The sequence below is a fragment of the Trachypithecus francoisi genome, unplaced genomic scaffold, assembly GCF_009764315.1.
Source record: "Trachypithecus francoisi isolate TF-2019V2 unplaced genomic scaffold, Tfra_2.0 Lachesis_group9, whole genome shotgun sequence".
Classification (NCBI taxonomy): domain Eukaryota; kingdom Metazoa; phylum Chordata; class Mammalia; order Primates; family Cercopithecidae; genus Trachypithecus; species Trachypithecus francoisi.
The window spans coordinates 34,749,351-34,771,906 of NW_022681474.1; the positions used below are offsets into that span (position 1 = coordinate 34,749,351).

At 53.7% G+C, this 22,556-nt stretch overlaps 1 protein-coding gene and 1 pseudogene across 9 annotated transcripts in view; both read left to right on the forward strand.

The window, feature by feature from the left end:
* The window catches only part of PALD1 (phosphatase domain containing paladin 1), a 112,155-nt gene extending 97,814 nt beyond the window's left edge, over nucleotides 1-14,341 (forward strand). For 7 of the 8 annotated variants that reach the window (XM_033208525.1, XM_033208526.1, XM_033208528.1 and 4 more), the window contains 2 exons: nucleotides 10,326-10,481; nucleotides 12,461-14,341. In XM_033208525.1, coding sequence (XP_033064416.1) covers nucleotides 10,326-10,481; nucleotides 12,461-12,613 — 309 coding nt within the window. In that variant the 3' untranslated portion in view covers nucleotides 12,614-14,341. Of the gene's footprint in view, nucleotides 1-2,256; nucleotides 2,552-10,325; nucleotides 10,482-12,460 lie in introns of those variants that run through there. The other variant, XM_033208530.1, reaches the window with a different exon arrangement.
* LOC117082051 lies at nucleotides 13,163-14,341 on the forward strand (annotated as a pseudogene). Its single transcript, XR_004436432.1, has one exon. The product of XR_004436432.1 is annotated as an uncharacterized LOC117082051 (transcript).
* Nucleotides 14,342-22,556: the final 8,215 nt, after the last annotated feature.

A 22,556-nucleotide genomic window follows, 5' to 3' on the forward strand; every position in this document is an offset into this window, starting at 1 on the left:
CCGCCAGCCTAGGGCGGTGACACCCTCAGCTCACCTTGTCATTTCCTTTTGGGCTTGGAAAGGGAAAATATTTATGACAAAAACCAAAGTTAGGGCACCTGGAGGAAGCCCTGCTAGAATCATTAATGCCAGTGGCACTTTTCCTGGGCTTTGGCTGGTGACGTTAATTCTTAGTGTATGGTGTTTAAAACAGCCTGTGTCTCCTGTTTTTCCTTGGGAAGAGTTTGAAGAATAGCTGAGGTGAAGGGAGCCACACAGGGAGAAGACAATGTCGTCTGGTCTCAAAGCGAGATTTATTGTATAAAGACTGTAGTGCTTTAACTTTGAGCAGTGCTTTTTAAGCGTCTCCTCCCCTCCGCTCCCCTCCCCTCCCCTTACCTCCCCTCCCCTCCCCTCCCCTCGCCTCCCCTCCCCTCCCCTCGCCTCCCCTCCCCTCCCCTCCCCTTGCCTCCCCTCCCCTCCCCTCACCTCCCCTCCCCTCCCCTCGCCTCCCCTCCCCTCCCCTCGCCTCCCCTCACCTCTCCTCCCCTCCCCTCGCCTCCCCTCCCCTCCCCTCCCCTCCCTTCACCTCCCCTCCCCTTGTCTCCCCTGCCCCCTCCCCTCGCCTCCCCTCCCCTCCCCTTTCTTTGAGACGGAGTCTTGCTCTGTTGTCCAGACGAGTGCAGTGGCGCAACCTTGGCTCACTGCAATCTTTGCCTCCCAGGTTCAAGTGACTTTCCTGCCTCAGTCTCCCAAGTAGCTAGGATTACAGGCACTTGCCACCACCACTCCCAACTAATTTTTGTATTTTTACTAGAGATGGGGTTTTGCCATGTTGCCCAGGCTGGTCTCAAACTCCTGGACTCAAGTGATCCACCTACCTCGGCCTCCCACAGTGCTGGGATTACAGGTGTGAGCCACTGCACCTGGTTGCTATTTGAGTTTTCTAAGAACTCACCTTTTGTCTTTTGTGGTCCTCAGACAGATGGTGAGACCAGGACAAATTTTATTAGACCCATTTGAGAAGAAACTGAGGCCTAATGAAGTTTTGTGATTGGCTGGAGGCTGGACCAGAACCTGGCTCCCAACTCCTCGACTTGCTGTGGCAGCCACAACCCAGGGGCAATCTTGTGATGGCAGAGAAGGGAAAGGTTGGAAGGGAAGCTGCCAGCCACTACTGTGTGACTGCCTGGGTTGGTACAGAGTTGGCCCTGCGACCAAAGGAGCTGCCAGGAGGTCAGAGAGACCAGCTGTGTGTCCCAAGGGCTGAAGTCATTTCTTAAGAAAAATAAAAGGCCGAAGAGCTCTGGCTCTGAGCCCCAGGCAGGGTCTCTCTCAGCCTCTTGAAAACCCTGGCTGTTGGCCAGGCGCGGTGGCTCCCACCTCTAATCCCAGCACTTTGGGAGGCTGAGGCGGGCGGATCACGAGGTCAGGAGATCGAGACCATCCTGGCTAACACGGTGAAATCCCATCTCTACTAAAAAAAAAAAAAAAAAAAAAAAACTAGCCGGGCGTGGTGGCGGGCGCCTGTAGTCCCAGCTACTTGGGAGACTGAGGCAGGAGAATGGTGTGAACCCGGGAGGCGGAGCTTGCAGTGAACCGAGGTGGCGCCACTGCACTGCAGCCTGGGCGACTGAGCGAGATTCTGTCTCAAAAAAAAAAAAAACACCCTGGCTCCCTGGCTGCCAAAGTTGTTCCCCAGAGACATGGTTCCAGTAGGTAATGTGTCTCGGGAGGAGGTCCAGAGCAATTAGGGCAGCCCTGCAATGCTATGAGCTGTCACATAAAATAGGACCCAAGCAAAGGCTGTTTCCTGGCCTTTTCAAACCCAGCCTAGAACGGCTTCTAGAACAGAGTGTGTGTGTGAGTGTGCATGTGAGTACACGTGTGCCCTCGTGTGTGTATGCGTGTGTGTAGGACACATGTTTTCAGTAGCCGAGACTTCTCTCTCTCTCTTTGAGACAGGGTCTTGCTCTGTTGCCCAGGCTGGAGTGCAGTGGTGCAATCATAGCTCACTGTAGCCTCAGCCTCCTGGGTTCAGGTGATTCTCCTGCCTCAGCCTCCTGAGTAGGTACACTACAGAGATGCACCACCACACCTGGCTAATTTTTACATTTTTTTGTAGAGACAGGGTCTTTGCTGTGGTGCCCACGCTGGCCTCAAACTACTGGGCTCAAGTCATCCTCTTGCCTTAGCCTCCCAAAGTGCTGGGATTAAAGGTGTGAGCCACCGTACCTGGCTGCCGAGACCGCTCATCTCTCTTCCTTCCCATTGTAGGGCAAGCTGACATTTCCATTCTCCAGGAGGACTTTCCTGCTTTATTCAACAACAAACATCCACTGAGCAACTGTGGTTTCTAAGTGTGCACCACTGGGCTTAGAATTGTTGGTGGACTTGGGAGGGGTTTAACCTCAACTCCAGCCTCACCGCCTCCCTCACCCCCTGCGTAATCCCCAGAGACCCTGCCTCGGTGCCTGCCACTCTCATTGTCCCGATTGTGGTTGTTACCAGAGATCCCTGTTTCTGCTGCAAGGTCCACTTCTGAAATCCTGACTCCAGAACCCTGCCCGGCACAAGTAGGGGCTCCACAAATATCTTTCTAGTGAGTGGATGGAGGGAAGGTTGAGTAAATCATTGCATAAATAAATAGGAAAGCCTGACTGCACCTTCATTATTAACGCTTTTGGTTCTTTGTCCACATTGTTCGTCTTCCAGGACAGGGCATTCTTCTGCAGCAAGCTAAAGAGCCCTGGGTCAGGGGTTGGAAGCCCTGGCTCTGCCAGTAACTCCCTGTGGAACCTTGGGCAAGTCACTTTGGCCTGCCTGGATCCCTGTTTTTCCATCTGTCACCTGGAATTGTTACCCTTGCTCTGCGTGCTTTGAGGGATGGTGGTGAAGACCAGTCTGGGGCCCATGGGAGGTGGGATGGGGTGTGTGGGGTGTGCAGGGTGGCTGGGCTGCCAGGCAGGCTCCGTGGGCTACCTGTGGGCACAGTGGGCCTCTTGAGGAATGAGACTGTGTCCTCTCAGCGTTAAATCTCTGTGCCTGGCCTAGAGGTGCTGCTGAATAGCGTCTGGTGAACTCATGGCATGCAGAGTGGCCCATGGCACCAGGCCAAGTCCCTTCACACTTTGAAATTACTTAACAAAATATGATGTCACCTTTGGAAAATGGGTTACCTGTATGGATTGAGGGCGATTTTCTCCCTTCCAGAGGTTAGGTACTTCCTGTACTGGGGTCCCACCGCTAGGCTGGCCTGAGGATGCAGTTTGCAGGGACTCGGTGGAGACCTACCACACAGAGTGGCTGCTGCTGCACTTGGGAAGAGGGTGTGCTGCCGGCCCTGGAACCTGCCCTTCAGCCACTGGCCGTCTTTGGGGACTGTCACTTGCCTCCCCAGCCTGGGCCCCACCTCAGCTGGAGGCAGAGGTCACCAGGCCAGGTTTCTTTCTTTTGAGTCGGTGAGCGAGGGGATACCAAGGAGGCTTCAGGCTTCAGTAATGGCAGAGGGTGGCAGGGTGGGGAGAGTTGCTCTCTGGCTGGCTTGATGAAGACCCTGAGCCTGGCCTTGTTGGCTCTTCTTCTTTTTTTTTTTCCTTTTCTTTTTTTTTTTTTTTTTTTTTAGAGACAGACTCTCGCTCTGTCACCCAGGCTGGAGTGCAGTGGCGCAGTTATGGCTCACTGACTGTAACCTTGACCTCTTGGGCTCAAGCCATCCTCCCTCCTGAGCTCCCAGGCCTGAGTGGCTGGGGCTACAGGTGCGTGCCACCACACCTGCCTCTTTTTTGTTGTTCTTTCGGTAGAGATGGTCTCCTTCTGTTGCCTGGGTTGCTGGCTCTTCTTATTTCTCCTCTGGGGCTGTCTTCTCCTGAGCCTCAGCTGCATCCGGGTCTTCAAGCGTGTGGCCTCCCCGGTGAACCTGAGGCCTGGGTTCCTGCTTGGGCTCTATTGCCTACTCTTCATGTGACCCTGGCAGGTCATTTCACCTCTTTGACCTCAGCCTCCCTTTCTGAAAGGCAAAGGGGTTGGCATAGGCAACCAAGGTGTCCTGTGAAGCTGGGATGAATGAAAATGCAAGATGCACGTGTTCGTCATTCATTGATTTGACAGTTATTACACACCTACCAAGTGCACTGCGCTAGGTGCTGGAGATGCCACACAAACAAAGGGCAAAAGCCCCCGCCCTCATGTAGTCTGTACTCTGGTGAGGGAGACCTGCAGCAGGCAGCACACACATCAGGGCGGTGGTCTGTTGGACAGCGGGGTGTCCGTTGGGAGAAGCGGAGCCTCTAAGTGTCACAGGTTGCAACTATCTGAGGCTGGTATTACATGGGGAGTAAGAAGAATTTGCTAAAATTCTTCTTACTAAAGAAGGTAAAGGGCTGGTTGTGGTAGCTTATGTCTGTAAAAAAAAAAAAAAAGTAAAGGCACATTTTTAGAGAAAGTGTATAAAAGGTAAAGAAAGGCAGATTTTTAGAGAAAGTATGGAAACACGTTGCAAGGATGCAGTGGGCAAGTTAGCAAGAGAGGAGCTGGTTGCAAGGAGACAGAGGCTGGCGGGGATTTTTTTTTTTTTGAGACAGAGTCTTCCTCTGTCGCCGAGGCTGGAGTCCAGTGGCGCGATCTCGGCTCACTGCAAGCTCCGCCTCCCGGGTTCACGCCATTCTCCTGCTTCAGCCTCCCGAGTAGCTGGGACTACAGGCGTCCGCCACCACGCCCGGCTAATTTTTTGTATTTTTAGTAGAGACGGGGTTTCACCGTGTTAGCCAGGATGGTCTCGATCTCCTGACCTTGTGATCTGCCCGCCTCGGCCTCCCAGAGTTCTGGGATTACAGGCATGAGCCACCACACCTGGCCAGGCTGGGGATTTTTTAGGACGGTGCTTGTGCTGTTTGCTGAAGAGAGCTTTGTGCAGTACTGATAATGCCGAAGTTGCGGTGAGCTAAGTTGCATTTTTCTATCAGCCGAGGGTCTGGTGATAGCTGGACACTGGAAGATTGTGTCATTGGCGTAGGAGGGCCGTGTCCTGGACCATGAAGAAAGGCAGACTTGGAGCTTATCTGCTTTCTCTGTTTGCTTTTTCCTGATTCTGCCTGCCTGACTCCTTTCCCTAATTAGGACTCCACAGTTAGGAGGTGCCGACGGGGCGGTATGAGGGCTTGCAGTTTTAAATAAGTGGGGTGGTTAGGCAGGGACTCCATGAGAAGATGGCATTGAACAGACCTGAAGGAGGAGCCGTGCTGGCATCTGGGGGAAGAACAGTCCAGACAGAGGGTGTGGCTTGCGTGCGGTCCCCGAGGTGGGAGCTGCCTGTGTGTTTGAGGAGCAGAGTGAGGGAACGGGAGGGCAGGAGAGGAGGCCAGAGGTTATGGGGACAGGAGGCAGACTGTAGGGCCTTTTCTGGGATTGCTGGGGCTTTGGCTTCTACTCTGAGTACAAAGGAAGAAATTGCACGGTTTGGGGCAGAGCCACCCACTTACTGTTTGTAGAGTCACTTAGGTGCTATGTTGCAAATAGACAGCAGGGGGCAGGAGTGGTGGCAGAGGACCAGCCAGGGGCTGTCACTGAGTGGAGGGTATCTGGGACCAGGGTGGTGAGAGGTGGTCAGCCTCTGGAGGTGTTTTGAAGTGGAGCCAGTGGGGTTTACTGATTGGCCGTGGGGTTGAGAAGGGTGAAGTGAAGGAGGAGTCCCGGGTTCTGGCCTGTGTACCTGGGAGGATGGAGTTGCCACTGACATGGGCAGGCTTATGGGCGCAGCAGGTTTGGGGTGCACTGAGGAGGTTCACTGGGACATGCTTTGTGGGTTTGGGCTGCCTGACCCTTATCCATGTGGAGCACTTGAGCCGCTGACATGTCCCAGTCTGCAATCCTCAGAGTCTGTCTAGGATCTGGATTCAAGATGATACTAGAAGCCATGAGCCAGCACAAGAGGGGCCTGGGGAGGAGTGCTCAGTGAGCACCTGCTGCATACCAAGTTCTGTGCAGACCCCCCCGTGCGGTGGGGAGAAGGGGGAGGGGTAAACCTGGTTATGGGCTGGTGCCCGCCCCTGGGTTTATGGTTGTTTTGAGACAGCCCCTGCCTTGATGAAGCAATTAGAATCTGTCAAGGTGGAATTTAGTGCAACTTTTCATTGAAAGGTTTGGCCTGAGGGCAGAGGAGACTGAGAAGGGCAGGGCTGTTGGGCTGGAAGGCTTGGAGCAGGCCACTTCGCTTTGGGAGAGTGGGGGGCTTATCATAGGCCTGGAGGAAACCCGGCCAGGCAGGAGGAACAGTGTGGGTGAAGGTACAGAGACAAGAGTGAGCAGGGAGTGGTGGGCTTGACTGTGGCCAAGTGGGGGAGGGTGGTAGGAAGAGCTGGGGTCTTGGGGTTCATCTCCCAGCTCAGAACTCTGAGTTTGGGCAGGATGCCTACTGTTTGAAGGGTTAATTAAGCATGTGCTAAAACAAGCAAACAAACAAAAAACAACCTTGCTGAGCCTCATCTGCAAAATAGGATAGTCTCACCTCCTTCACAGGGTTGCTAGGAGAATGTGTTAGGGTCTAATCCTCAGGTCAGGATGTGACGTGCTCGACCCACAGGTGGCGCTCAGTAGACCCCGACACACGTGCTCTGCTTGTGTGGTAGCCTGGGGAGGCTCCCCAGCCCTGCCTCAGTGGGCCTCTCCCTGGTGGCCCGGCAAATAGCAGAGCTGGCAACACTGGGCTACCTCGATGCCAGGTGGGCTGAAGGTTTGAGAGGCCCGAAGTACCCAGTGGCCCGGCCACCTCTCCTGACCCTCTTCTATTGTAGGGCTCAGTCCAATGGGTGAGGAAGCCTTGTCCGGCTCCACCACAGCTAATGACAGCCTGGCCTGCCAGGCCGTTTATAAACAACTCCACTATTTTTATCGACAGGAGGTGGCTGACCCATCCTCCTCCCCAGGCAGTGGTGCTAACATGGGACGGTGTTAAGGAAACCAGGGCCTTGACAGGAAGATGGGCGTTTGTCTCAAATCACAGACCTATGATCCAGCAAGATATGCCCTTGGAACCTTCTGGGGGCGGGGGTCAGGCGTCACCTGTACACAATGGTCTGAATTTGGAGATAATTCTACCTTTGCCAGTAGAGCTCATAAGGAGCCACTCCACCTCTCACCCCAGAGAATCTTCCTCAGACCTAATCCTTACCCGTGTCTCCTGCAACAGGCAGCCTCCATCCCCATGGCTGTGGGAGAGGATGGTGCTGGTGTGGTCATGTCCATGGCACAGAGCCAGAGCTGAGGGTGTTTCGCGCCCATAGCACTTTGCCTCTGAGCTCTTTAATTGGAAGTAGTTTAGAATGGCTCTTGCCCAGTGGAACTGTGGGTGATTTCCTTGCCTTCCTTCTAAGAAAATGTTTTGAAGTAGGCTCTAGGCTTTGAGATGGAGCTAGGGGAAGGATAGAAGCAGCCTAAGGGATGGGGTGGAGAGCAGCCAGTTGCATTGTGGTGCAGACCGTCCATCCTTGCAGATAGGCAGGGTTGCATTGTAGTGGCTGCGGTTTATATTTAGGTAAAATCTTTTTTGTTGTTGTTCACTCCCCAGTCTCTAAACAAATCCTGCCCCCAGCGGCCCCATCCCTTCTACGGCAGCCACAGGCCATTCCCATCCTCAAATCCCCAGAAGCCCTCACTGGCCTCTGTCTGCAGGGCCAGGCCTTGGCTTGGCCTCCATACCCACTCCAGGCCTGGCCTCTCACCTTCACCCCTCTCTTACCGCCATGAGCTCTTCCCCCTCTGCCCACCCTGGGAGGGGGTACTCTGGGGACTCATCTCACTCTTGGGCCCCCTTCCTGCCTTTCATGCCCTCCCCCTCTCAAGACACTGTTCTGCCTCCTCTCTGTAGACCTCACCCACCCTGGATGTCCCCTCCTCCTTGAGCCCTGCTCTCCCTCTTCTGTCATCCCGGAATGCAGCTGTTCTGGCTGCTTTGAAATGATTTCCACCCCCTCCGGGCACGGAGGGCAGGGCCTGTGAGTAGTTCATCTTTGCATCCCCAGTTTGTGGCTGGGTGATAGGCACGGTGGGCCCCTCCCTGCTGGGTGGATGAGTGGATTAGTGAGCTTTCTGTGGTGCACAGGTGCCTTCTTATCCCTCACTTTGCTGAGAAATCCTACCTCCACAAACCTGGCGCCTGTGAGTTTAAATGGCAGAACCAGGACCTGAACCCAGCTTATGGGACTCACATCTCCCAGGGAGTCACAGTGCTGGCTCTAGTCCCCTCGCCCCTCTTGGGTACAGCCCACTGTCCACCTTTCACCCCTGCCCCCATCTCCAGGGCCCCAGAGCTGCTTCTGGGTGGATGGGTGGGCAGGCTTTGCAAGTTACCGTCTACTCTGCGACCCTGGAGGCAAAGACAGCAAAGGCCGTGGAAGTAGAACTGGGAGGTTGGGAACCACAGGCCCTGCTCAGGCTACTCCAGCTCTGATTCTTGGGACTGTGGGCCATGCCACGTCTGAGGCCGCAGAGCCCACCCCAGGGCTGAGGAGGAGATGCATGTAGGCTGACGTCGTGTTCCTGTGCGGAAGGCCTTCCAGCTGCAGCCCAGCTGTGAGGCGAACAGCCCTTTCCGGCTCCCAGAGGCTGGGTCTTGCTGTGTCCTCGCACAGATGTTCGTGGTGCCCGAGGGATGACCCCTGTGCCACGTCCTTTTCCTGGAGCAGGGAGAGCTGCTGTGGGCCTGGGGGGTGGGGTGAGAAGGGGATGGGTGTGAGACGAGGTGTGGCCTTCACTCTCCAAACTCCGCTTCCATAGCGTGCAGGGGAGGGTGCTGGGTGGGTGACATGTCTGTGAGGGGTGGAAGGAGCAGGGTGGGCAGGGTGCCCTGTAGGAGAGCCTGGCTGTGCATGTCCTGGGTCTTATCCCCTGGCCTGTGGCCTGTCCCCTGACCCCCCACATTGTGGAGAACCTAGAAGGGACCCTCTTTTTAAGTTCCCTTCCTCCTGAGCACAAATCTCCCATACATCTTCTGTTAACGGGTCACTCATACTCTCAAACCTTCAATGGCTCCCCAGTACTGAAGCCATAGTGTGCCACCCTGGCTACAGAGAGTCACCCAGGGGACAACCCCGATGCCCAGGCCACACCTTGCTGAGATTCTCATTGGATTGTTCTAGGTGGGGCCCAAACATCTGCATTTTAAAGTTGCTCATGTTTCTCATGGACAGCAAGGTTGTGAACCGCTGACCTGGGGATAGACTTTCTAGGTGACACAGGTGGCTTCCATAATAGATCCAGCCCAGCAGAATGGCAGAACCACCTCTTATCCCTCCTCATTCTCCCTCCAGCCAGGCCAGCCCCTCTCAGCCCCCATACTCCAGGCACCAGCCTCACCTCTGTGTTTCCTCCATCTGGTCCACATTCTGTCTGTGCAAATCCACCAGGCCTCCACGGCCCAGCAGCACTCCCACACTCTCTGGGAAACCTCTCTAATTGACTTTGCTGTCCCTCTCGCCCCAGCATATGGCCTGGTGCCATTTCCCATGAAGATACTTAGGCTTGCTTGCTTAAAAGATCGATGCCCCACAGTCTCCCCTGCACCCACACCTCCTCTCCCAGACCCTCTCCTCAGCTGCTTCCTCTCTTGCTGCTCCTCGGCCAGGTAGCCTTTCTTGTTACCTGTCCCCAGCCTTGGAGAGGGTGAGGGCTGTATGTGTACCCCTTTGACTTTTGGAAGTCACTTAGGGACCTTTGGGCCCAGAGGCTAAGAAGGGGTTTCTCCCCTTCAAGGCTGGAGGATGAACTCACCCACCCAGTAGGCCCAGTGCGGGAGCGGGTTAGTCGGGGGAAGGAGGTTGATGTCCATCCACATTTCAGAGCCCCAAGAACGCAGCCTTAATGACCCCTGCCATCGGCACCTCCCAGGCCACTGGTCAGAGCCCTCATTCCCTCCCTGCGGGAGGCCTGAGAGGCTGCAGAGAGAGGAGTGAAGCCTTTCCTCTGGTCCTTGGAGGATTGGGAGTTGGCAGGAAGTGGCAGTAAGGGTCCTCCCACCCTGGACATGGATCCTGCCATGCGGGAGGCCTCAGTGCACCTCAGGCACCATGGAGGGTATCTGCAATGAGCTCTCCTGCTGGCCCCGTTGACCCCTCAGAACAGGACAGTGGTTGTGATTCCATGATGAGGAGAGGGAGGCTGGGAGGCCAGCCATGCCTCTCAGGTGGGCAGTGGGCTCCTGACCCGCAGCCACGGCTTGCTCGTCCTGTAAGTCAGGTGGAGGCAGTGCCCTTGGCTCTGAGGTTGGATCAACCTGCCCTGGCGCTCAGGGCAGCAGGGTGGTATGTTTGTGTGTTGGGGGCACACTGACCCCACCCTGTCCTGTCCTCCAGGCAAAGGCGGCTAAAGAGGCGCAGGAAAGGCGGAGGCTGCAGCTGCGGAGCCTGCAGTACCTGGAACGCTATGTCTGCCTGATTGTCTTCAATGCGTACCTCCACCTGGAGAAGGCCGGCTCCTGGCAGAGGTCCTTCAGCACCTGGATGCAGGAGGTGAGGGGAGGCCGAGGCCGAGAGGGGCCAGGCGATGGCTCCTGCAGATGGAGCTGGGTCACAGCCGCGCTGTGCCCGTGACAGGCGGGAAGAGCCTCCATCCCCCTTTCTGCAGGAGGCTTCTGTTTGGCCAAGAGTTTGTCTGAGCTGACTTTGGGTCCTCAGCAGTTTGTCTGCGCCTGGCAGGCAGTTGATGAGTTTGATGAATGAACAGATGAATGAGGAGGAGGGAGGGACAGAGTGGTGGGGGACAGAGCAGGGCAGCCTTTGGGACTGGGACCCTGTAGCACACATCAGCACAGCCACCCTTGCGTGGATGGCAGCTCTGGGCACTTCATGCCCACAATTGTGGTCAGCCCTCACCTGTGCTCTGCGAGGTGGCCCTGCCCCTTTCTCCCTCCAGCCATGGCCTTGTACCAGTGAGCCAACTCCTCCACAGCTGCTGGCCTCAGCACTAACATGGAGGGAATGTGATCCTGCAGGTGCCAGCCCTGAAGGCTGCCGTGGGGATGCAGGGAGACACACAGTGCTGTCTGCTGGAGCCTGTACTAGGCAGATCTAGCACGGTGTGATTGTTGCTCTCCCATTTTACAGAGGCGGAGACTGAGCATAGAGAGGGTGGGTGACTTGTTCAAGGTTGGTATTAGGGCTGACTGATTGGCTCCAGAGCCCACCATATCCTGACCTAAGACACCACTCTCGCTGTCCAGCCTCCTGGATCCTCTGTTTGGCCTCCTGGATCTTCTTCCACTTGGCTGTTTTAGAGGCAGAGCTGCCACCTTGGCACCTCTAGGTCAGAAGAGAGGCCTCCTTCCCTCCTTGGCAAAGTGGCCTGTAATTACTCCTCTGCCAGGAAGCTGGCCCCTCCAGACCTCACCAGCAGATCCTGGCAGTTCTAATCTGGACTAGAGGCTGGAATTAGCTCCTGGGAAGTGGGTGGGTGGAGAGCAGGGGCTGGTGACCCGGCCAGAGTGGGCACAGGAAGGGTACGGGGACTGAGGCAGGTGTGAGGTGGACTCAGGGCTATGAAGGAGTGGAGGCAGAGGTGGCAGGCTTTGAGGGTGGGCCTCAGGTCGTCAGGTGGAGAAGCATTTGAAATGCCCCCGGTGCATGTGATGTGTGTTGAGTCAGGAGACCTGATGCGGTCACACCAAGGCCATGTCGGGGCCACCCTCTTGAGCAGGCCTGGGCTCAGCTTCCTCTGTGAGCCCCCGGGGAGGGGTGGAGGTGGAAGGGGATGAGGACACTTCCTGCTTGGTTCTGCTTGGAGAGCGGAAGCTGGGGGAGCCTGGGGCCGAGAGGAAGCTTGATCCCCTCCCCAGCTGAATCCCCTACTGGGGGAGGTCGAGGAAGGAGGGCTGCCAGTCCAGGCCGGAGTGTGGGTTCCATCCTCAGGGGACCTCAGCCCCTCTCTCCTGCAGATGAGTGGAGGGTGAGCGGGACAGACCCATTCCTTTGTTCTAAGTGGAGGCTGCACCCTCCCCATCCCCAGGATGGTGGAGAAAGAAGGGGACTGGTTGTGGATGGTTTGAGTCTGGCGCCAGGGTCTGGGCTGCTGGGCGGCAGGCCTGAGTGTCCAGGGGAGCCACCTGGGGCAGAGGCCATAGCCTTACCTGCCCCTGCATCCATGTTCCTCCTCCAGCCCTCTCTGCAGGTCCATTCCTGGGCGTCCATGCAGGAGCATCGAGCTACATAGGGCCCAGCGTGTGCCTGGCCTCCCTCGCTGCTCTCTGCATGGAGCATTCACTGTCTGCCCAGTACTTTCTGTACGTGTAGAGTCCTCCTCGAGGCAGTTCTGTGAGGTGGAGCCTTTTTCTTGCTATGAGGAAACTGAGGCCCAGAGAAGTTAACGGAAGTCAAGGTGCAAACTTGTTCAGACCACCAAGTTCACGGGCCACAGACTCATCTTCAGAACTCAGTGGCCTGAGTGGCATCCTCCCTTCCCTGAAACACTGCCCCTGCCTCTGCTCTCTTCCCAGGTGGCATCGAAGGCTGGCATCTACGAGATCCTCAACGAGCTGGGTTTCCCCGAGCTGGAGAGCGGGGAGGACCAGCCCTTCTCCAGGCTGCGCTACCGGTGGCAGGAGCAGAGCTGCAGCCTCGAGCCCTCCGCCCCCGAGGACTTGCTGTAGGGGGACTTACTCCCTGTCCCCCACCCGTAGGGCCCCACGCGGACCTGGGGTGTCTGAGGTGCTCTTGGCTGGGAGTGCCCTGAGGGGTGCTGGTCTTGAGGAAATGATTCCCCCGCTTCCTGGAGAGACTGGGCGGAGTTGGGAGTCTTTTTAGAAAGAACTTTGTATAGGACAGGGAGACAGCACAGCCATCTCTTGCAAACCACCAAGGTGTGTGGCTGACCTCCAGGGAGGAGCACTCCCTGGAGTGCTCACAAGGTGCACACTGTTGTGTGCACCTGCAAACAGGCTGGCGTTTGGCCTCCAAGGAGCTCACTCACCCAGTTGCCAGACACTGTGGATCTCTTTGTCCTCTTCTCCCTGCTCTCAGATTGGCCTGGCAGCCCCTGGCACAGAGCAGACCTGTCCAGTGGTAGCTCCCCACTTCCTTACTCCTGCTGCTCTGCCATTGCCGCTCCCCTTCTTGCTGCCCAAGCACTGCCCTTGGGCGTCTGGCAGCCTGAGGTGGGTGGAGGGGACAGTGTTCTGGATAGATCTATTATGTGAAAGGCAGCTTCACCCAGTTTTCTGGACTCTCATGCCCCCATCTCCAACCTGGGAGACTTCAGGAAGGACACCTACCTGGCCTGGTGGGGCTGCCAGGATGGTGGAGGTTTCTCAAGGAGCTGGAGACCTTGGGGAGCCCCTCTTGGGGAAGAAAGAGCTTCCAGGATGCGGACGCAGCACAGTGGAAGAGGCCTGCTCCACTTGACTGGGAACTTGGGCAGGAGGCACAGAGGAAGCCAAGGCCTGGAGCTGCAGGTCCCCCGGCACCTCTCCCTGTCCCAGCAGCCCAGGATGGCCTGGTGCCCCCATCTGATGCCTGATGCAGCAGGAGCCCCAAGGAGTGCTGACCGAGGACGGTTGCTGGGGTGGTCCTCATGGACAGTGAGGTGTGCAAGGGTGCACTGAGGGTGGTGGGAGGGGATCACTTGGGTTCCAGGTTGTCTTTGCTGAGCATCTTTGAGCCTGCCTCCCAGTGGAAGCAGAAAAGGCCAGACCCTGCTGAGTTAGAGGCTGCTGGGATCCACTCTGTCAATACAGCGGGAGGGCTGCTGGGAACAGGTGGTAGAGAAGTGCCATGTTTGAGTTGAGTCTTGTAGCTCTTCCAGCTGGGGACTGGTGCTTGCTGAAACCCAGGAGCTGAACAGTGAGGAGGCTGTCCACCTTGCTTGGCTCACTGGGACCAGGAAAGCCTGTCTTTGGTTAGGATCGTGTACTTCTGCAGGAAAAAAAGAAAAAAAAAAAAGGATGTGCCATTGGTCATGAGGTTTGAAAAGAGGAGGAGGCTGAAGTTGTTCCCGTTTACCCAGTATTGGAAAATATTTGACCCCCTTGGCTGAATTCTTTTGCAGAACTACTGTATGTCTGTTCACTACCTTTTCAGGTTTATTGTTTTTATTTTTGCATGAATTGAAAGTTTTAATTTCTTTGCAGATAAGGTCTAGATGCGGAGTCAGAGATGGTACTGAATGGGGAGGGATCATTTGTATTCTCATGGTTGGCTCTGGCTTTCAGCTGAACTGGGACCACTGGCTGATCACATCACCTCTCTGCCTCAGTTTCCCCATATCTGTAAAATGGGAGAATAATACTTGCCTACCTACCTCACAGGGGTGTTGTGAGGATTCATTTGTGATTTTTTTTTTTTGTACAGAGCTTTTAAGCTTTAAAAACAGCTAAATGTGAGTGCACCTGGCTGCTAATGCGCCTCTAGTGTCAGCCATTCTGGAACTGGTACAACAGGCTGGGGTCCTTGCCCCTTCAGAGTAAGGGTGGGCGGGCAGAGTGGGTCAAGAGCACCTGTTCTTGGCACTTCCAGCTCTAGAGTGGTCGGGTGTTTGCAGACACGCATTCCCAGTTATGCCTCACCCTCTTAAACTGGATGTCAGACTGAGCTCCTCCTTGAAGAAAGCAAAGGAACCGGTGAATTCTTGCTAATGTATGAAGGACTACTGCATCTAGGGAAACCGTATAGAGCAAAGTGGAACTGGGGGCCTGTGAAGAAATATGGATCTCAGCCTCCACTTTCTCCCCTAACCCCTGTGGGCCCCACCGGACCCCTTCGGGCGCCTGGTTGATTGAACACACCTCACCCCTGGTTGAACGCTGGTGTTTAAAGAGGCAGTGGGGAGGGTGGGGTAGAGAGAGCACTGACTCCAGGCCTCTCCCCCTGTGCTTGCAGGGTTAGGGGAACAAGGTTGTAGTTCTGAGGTCAGCTAGGGTGGGCAGAATGGAACCCAGAGCCCCCACCGCCCCTAGGGTTGGTGCTTTCCTCAGACTAGGAGAGAAGGCCCCGGGGATTCTTGCCCAGCCCAGCAGGGTATGGAAGTTGTCTTCTCTGGGTCCTAGAATGCTCTGTGTGGCTTCCACACACCAGTGTAGAGCTGTGTACACCGGGGTGGGGGAGGGGGCAGGAGTGGGGTGGCTCTGCAGATCTCTCCCTGGGATGTGGGGAGGGGCTGAGTGGAGACACACAGGAGTGAGTGGGTGTGCCTATGTGTGTCCCCAAGTTGCCCTGGACCTGCTCTAGCCTGTGGGAGGGCGCTTAGCAATGACCTGAATGGCACTGACCCACATTTCAGTAGCTCCTGCTGGCCAGCATCGTCTCAGCCCTCTTGTTAAATGAGTGAACCCAGCCCAGCAAAGGAGCAATCAGCAGTTAGGGAGCCTGCCGAATAGGAGACAGCATTTGCAAACCATCCATCTGATAAGGGGTTAATATCCCAAATCCATAGGAAACCCAAACAATAGTAAAAAAGCAAGTAACTCAAAAGAACACACACAAATGACCCACAGGCATGTGAAAGAAATGTTCAGTATCACTAATCACCAGGGAAAGGCCAGTGGGAACCACCTCACACCTGTTAGGATGGCTGTAGGAAAAGACGGAAGAGAAGTGTTGGCGAGGATGTGGTAACAGGTAACCCTCACACCCTGTTGGTGGCATTGTCAGTTGGTACACATGTTCTGGAAGACACTGGGGGGGGTTCCTCAGAAAACCAAAAATAGGACTATGTATGATCCAGCCATCCCACTCCTGGGTATACCTGCAAAGGAAATGGAATCCCTGTGTTTGAGAGGTGTCTGCACCCCATGTTCACTGCAGCGTTATTCACAGTAGCCAAGACATGGGACCAGTGTGTCCATCAGTGGATGAATGGATAAAGAAAATGTGGTCTGTATACAATGGGATACTATTCTGCCTTTGAAAAGGAAATCCTGGCCAGGCGCAATGGCTCACGCCTATAATCCCAGCACTTCGGGAGGCCGAGGTGAGTGGATCACTTGAGGTCAGGAGTTTGAGAGCAACCTGCTCAATATGGTGAAACCCCGTCTCCACTTCAAATACAAAAATTAGCCAGATGTGGCGGGCGCCTGTAATCCCAGCTACTCAGGAGGCCGAGGCAGGAGAATCGCTTGAACCCGGGAGGTGGAGGTTGCGGTGAGCTGAGATTGCGCCATTGTACTCCAGCCTGGACCATGGAGCAAAACTCAGTCTCAAAAAAAAAAAAAATCCTGTCATTTGTGACAACACGAGTGAACTTGGGGAACACTATCCTAAGTGAAATAAGCCAGGCACAAAAAGACAAATATCATATGATCCCATATGTGGAGTCTAAAAAAAATCCAACTCAGAGTAGAATGGTGGTTACCAGAGGCTGGGGTGGAATGGGGTGAGGTTGGGGAGATGTTGGTCAAAGATCACAACATTTCAGTTAAGAGTAAGATCAAGGGATCTATCGTATATCATGTTTCCTACAGTTGATAACAGTGTTGTATATTTGAAATTTGCTGAGAGTAGATTTTAAGTGTTCTCGTAACTTGGTAGCTATGTGTCACCAAATGATAAGTGTGAGGTAAGGCGCATGTTAAATATCCTGACTTAGCCACTTCACAATGTATATGTATCACAAGACATCCTTTTATATACCATAAACATACACAACTTTTACTTAGCTCATTTTAAGAAAGTACCATTGAGTCTGATATTTCCTCTGTGTTAATCTAAACTAGCAATTTTTTTTTTTTTTTTGAGACGAAGTTTTTTTTTTGTTTTGTTTTGTTTTGAGACGGAGTCTCGCTTTGTCACCCAGGCTGGAGTGCAGTGGCACGATCTCGGCTCACTGCAAGCTCCACCTCCTGGGTTTACGCCATTCTCCTGCCTCAGCCTCCGAGTAGCTGGGACTACAGGCACCCGCCACCACGCCCGGCTAATTTTTTGTATTTTTAGTAGAGACAGGGTTTCACCGTGTTAGCCAGGATGATCTCGATCTCCTGACCTCGTGATCCGCCCACCTCGGCCTCCCAAAGTGCTGGGATTACAGGGGTGAGCCACCGCGCCTGGCCTGAGACGAAGTCTTTTTCTGTCGCCCAGGCTGGAGTCCAGTGGCGCGATCTCGGCTCACTGCAACCTTCACCTCCTGGGTTCCAGCGATTCTCCTGCCTCAGCCTCCCAAGTAGCTGGGATTTTAGACACACACCACCATGCCCAGCTAACTTTTGTATTTTTAATAGAGACAAGGTTTCGCCATGTTGGCCAGACTGGTCTCAAACTCCTGAACTCAGGTGATCCACCTGCCTCGGCCTCCCACAGTGCTGGGATTACAGGCATCAGCCACTGTGCCCGGCCACTAGTGATGTTTTGTTACATCCTTTGTTATGTCTCTTTCTTAAATACCAGTACATATTGCTGAATTATAATCATAAAAAAATGAATTAATACACATCTAACCTTTAGGACAGTGCCTGACAGTGCCTGTGAGTACACAATCAGTTTTAGCTGACTTTGCCCAGTCTCTCTCTCCAAGCCCTGTGAGTGCTCAGAAGGAGTCCCCCATTGACCTACACGTGTGGTCACTGTCATGTGGCATCCTCACTGCTTCCAGGGTTTCAGACAACCCTGACCCCACCCCCACCCCCATTTCAGGTGGGCACCTGGGTGGCTGGGCGGTGTCAGGTGGGATGAGACCTTGGGTCTGTGCCTACTTTCAACCAAGGATTTGTGCAGGTCCCTGGTTGAGCCTCCACCCTGCCTTCCCTGCTGCCCTGGTGGAGACCCGGTATCCCAGCTAGCAGCCTTGATATGCCTAGCTCCCACTCCCTTAAGACATGTTCTTTTCTGGAAGCCCCTCAATCTTCTGGGGGTCCTGTCACACCAGTTTGCCCAGACTAGGCGGGCATCAGCTGGGTCCACCCGGGACACACACCCCTGAGTGTGGTGTTGAGTGCCCTTAGTGTTCTGTGTATAAGGGGACTTGTGCAAGGGGGAGGTCTGTGCATATGGGCTGTGGGCAGTGATGCAGCAGATCACTGCAAAATTGGGCATTTACACAAACTAGGCACCATGCCAGGCACCATGGAGCTGTGGACAGGAACAGCCTGCCTTCCAGGAGCTGGTGGCATTGCAGGGACAAGAGAGAATGAACAAATCATTTTTGCCAGGTGTCGTGAGAGCTAGGGCAGGGCAGGGTTTGGAGAACAGTGGCAGTGTGATAGGCCAGAACCAGCCAGGACCCCACTTCCCTCTCTTCCGGAGTTTCTAGAACAAGGAACCAGCGGTGCTGTGGACCGAGGGGGAGCTGGGGGGCCTTTGGTGTCGGGTGGGACCACCACACCCTGAAACCATATAGCACTGAAGGTCTGAGCTCTTCTCAATCTCTGCACCTTCCCTCCCATCCTTTAGCCAGTCTTCAGATCTGGCCAGACCCTGAGAAGGGCCCATCCACAAGAGGCCTTTGGTTTCTCTACTTGTCACAAGAACTGGTTTTGGATGAACAGAAAGAATGAAGCTGCCCACCGGCCATCGCCTGCCTTTCCTGTGGTGTTCAGTAAAGAAACCTCAAACTGTATCTGCAGAATTGGCACACATGTATTGTAACTGGTTTTCTCTTACAAAAAGCTGTTCATCTTTTATTCACCCAAGTACAGTGTAACCATCCACTAGTTGTGAAAATTCAGCCAGTAACTTTATCTCCCTCCCTGTTCTCACTCCTACTCCCTGGGCTCTGGTTTTAAAAGGTATCATTGTGACCCATGCAGCCCCGTGGGTGTTTGGGCCTTTCTCCTCTCTGCGCTGTCCCTGGCTGTGTGGCATCCCCGCCTGCTTCTCTGGCCACCTAATACTATGTGCTACACACACCCCTTTCTGCTCAGCCAGCAAGCGTGGTTTCACATCCATCCACACAGTGAAGTAGTTCAAAAGAGCTTGGGTAAATCACACTGGCTCTCTGACACACAATGTCCTCAACTGTAAGTGGGATTAAAATGCTTATTTTGGGCCAGATGTGGTGGCTCGTGCCTGTAATCCCAGCACTTTGGGAGGCCGAGGTGTTTGAATCACCTACGGTCAAGAGTTCAAGGCCAGCCTGGACAACATGGTGAAACCCTATCTCTACTAAAACTACAAAAATTAGCTGGGCATACTGGTGGGTGCGTGTAATCCCTGCTACTCAGGAGGTTGAGGCAGGAGAATCACTTGAACCTGGGAGGCAGAGGTTGCAGTGAGCGAAGATCATGCCACTGCACTCCAGCCTGGGAGACAGAGTGAGACTCCATCTCAAAAAAAAGAAAGAAGAAAGAAAAAAAGAGAGAGAGAGAGAGAGACAAAGAAAGAAAGAAAAAGAAAGAAAAAGAAAGAGAAAGAAAAAGAAAGAAAAGAAAGAGAAAGAAAGAAAGGAAAGAAAGAAGAAAGGGCGGGAGGGAGGAAGGAAGGAAGGAAACGAAAGAAAAGAAAGAAAAAGAAAGAAAATGCTTATTTTGTAGGGTAAGTGGAAGGATCAGAGTTTATAGCCGTGAAGTTCCTATTGCTGAGCCTTATGCACAGCAGGTGCTCACTGCAGAAATTGTCCTGTTCTGTAGAGTATGTTATTAGGAGTCCTGGAGCAGAAGAGTCCATCTGAGGAGTATCTGAGTTAGTGGTATGGAAGTGACATTACTCATGAGTGATGGCAGGGGTCAGGGGCAGAGGGCACCACTGGCTCTCAGAATGCAGCACCTCAGCTCAGGTCTGGCATTAGAGGAGCCAGTAAGAGGGATGAAGGCATTTCTTAGTATTTCTTGGGGGAAGCCATGCAGAATTATCTAATGATGAGAGCAGAGGTGGGGTTGGTGGGCCAGGGAGAGTCATTGGGAAGGTTAACTTGGTGGTTTCCCAGAGGAAGCCAACAGCAGAACGCTTGGCACATCGGCCCTGGGAGAGTGTAGCAGGCATTTCCATAAATGTGTTGCAGTTGGGTTAGGGCAGACGGCCTGGCTTCCAGAAAACCTGCCTCCTTTGCATTGCCCAGGACAGCAGGTTTGGGACAGGAAGCTCCAGAGTGACTTTAATTCTAGAGCTTGCTGGGGACCTTGGCCAGTCACTGCCTTCTCTGGGTGGTGCCCCTTCCTTTGCAATAGCAGACTGATCCTTGCCCCTCTTGCCTCTAGGCAGCCTAAGGGAAAAGGAGAAAAAGCACTTCTCCCTCTCCACCTTGGCCTAAAGGAGGGCAGGGCAGATGCCAGGGTCTGTTGGGCACTGACTGTGTGCTGAGGCCTGCGCTAAGTTCTTTACACACAACATTGAAAACGGGCTAATTCCATCAGGTCTACCTACCCTGCTTGCTTTGGCTTGCTGCTTTGATTCTCCCCCTCCCAAGCTTTTTCTATGAAGCTGAAGGCCGTGGTAGCTGAAGGCCTCGCCGCTGAACACTGGAACGTAACCGTCACTGGCTACTTTATAGATAACATTCCTAGGTCACCATGGTAATGTTCACTTCAGTTGTTTTTCAGGAACTTGGCCAGCGTCTGTCCAGTTCAACCTAGCTGAGACCCCGATCCTTCACCCGAGACTGCCCAAGTGCCCAAGAGGTGGCCTTTTGATGTCAGAGGGCTGACAACTCCACCCTCAGATCATGCAAATGCTGCCTTTTTTTTTTTTTTCTGAGGCGGAGTCTCGCTCTGTGTCCGGACTGGAGTGCAGTGGCGGATCTCAGCTCACTGCAAGCTCCGCCTCCCGGGTTTACGCCATCTCCTGCCTCAGCTCCGAGGAGCTGGGACTACAGGCGCCCGCCATCTCGCCCGGCTAATTTTTTGTATTTTTTTTAGTAGAGACGGGGTTTCTTTTTTTTTTTTTTTTTTTTTGAGACGGAGTCTCGCTCTGTCGCCCAGGCTGGAGTGCAGTGCCGGATCTCAGCTCATTGCAAGCTCCGCCTCCTGGGTTTACGCCATTCTCTCGCCTCAGCCTCCCGAGTAGCTGGGACTACAGGCGCCCGCCATCTCGCCCGGCTAATTTTTTGTATTTTTTTTAGTAGAGACGGGGTTTCACAGTGTTAGCCAGGATGGTCTCGATCTCCTGACCTCGTGATCCACCCGTCTCGGCCTCCCAAAGTGCTGGGATTACAGGCTTGAGCCACCGCGCCCGGCCAGAGACGGGGTTTCACCGTGTTAGCCAGGATGGTCTCGATCTCCTGACCTCGTGATCCGCCCGTCTTGGCCTCCCAAAGTGCTGGAATTACAGGCTTGAGCCACCGCGCTCGGCCTATGCTGCCATTTTTGTTACATGCACCCGATGAAGTGCCATGAAGCCTGACTACTCTTGCTCAGGAGGAACCTGTGACTTCGTTTTTTCCCAATGCCAATCACTTTTCCCTGTGATTTAGAACATCCCACTTCCCCTACCTGTAAATATCCATAACCCTTATCCTCAGGGGTCGGGTAGGGGGTGGCTTTCAGAGCTGTTCTCTCACCTCCTCATGTATTGCCCTTGCAAATAAATCTTTCTCTTTTGCAAAACCCATGTCATCATGGTTTATTCACTGCGCAGAGGCAGAATGAACCTGGACCTGGCCAATCTTGCAATTTTTGTATTTTTAGTAGAGGCAGTTTTCACTATGTTGGCCAGGCTGGTCTCGAACTCCTGACCTCAAATGATCCATCCAGCTCAGCCTCCCAAAGTGCTGAGATTACAGGCATATGCCACTGCACCCAGCCCATTTGATGAGTTTTTGCAAATGCATACACCTGTGTAATTCAAACCTCTAGCAAGATATATAGACTTGCATTGGGGTTTTTAATGTTAAAACTTATAACAATACTTCAAATAATAATGTCTTCAAACACAAATCTTTGTGCAGGTAATAATTAGACCCCTTTGGGTGACATGTTACAGAAAATAGCCCCAGCTAGCTGAAGCAAAGAGGGAGAGTGTAAAAAATATGACTGCCGGGCGTGGTGGCTCACACCTGTAATCCCAGCACTTTGAGAGGCTGAGGTGGGTGGAATCACGAGGTCAGGAGTTCAAGACCAACCTGGCCAAGATGGTGAAACCCTGTCTCTACTAAAAACATAAAAATTAGTGTCAGGCACCTGTAATCCCAGCTACTTGGGACGCTAAGACAGGAGAATCGCTTGAACCTGGGCAGCAGAGTTGCAGTGAGCTGAGATTGCGCCACTGCACTCCAACCTGGGTGAAAGAGAGAGACTCTTATCTCAAAAAATATATATATATATATAATATATATGTGTAAATATATGTAAATATATATATAAAATATGAATATATATGTAAATATATATAATATATATATGAATATATATGAAAATATATATATGAATATATATGTAAATATATATATAAAACCAGTAGAGGGCCCTGGCAGGAATGCAGCAGGGACTGGGACTAGGAGGCTGCCCGGGGAGTCCTGGAAGCTCCCCCTGTGTCCTCCATAGGGGTGCACCACTCACTTCTCCCCTCAGGACAACCTGCTGCTGCTGCAGAGAGAACAGCTGGACCACCTTCCAGCAACTGCACCTCTGGATGCAACACAGTGTTCGTGCCAAGGCCCTGGTCCCCCATCTAGCGCACTCCACCCACAGGCTGCTGACTGAGCAGGGCAGGGATATAGAGCTGGCTGTGTCTGCCCCT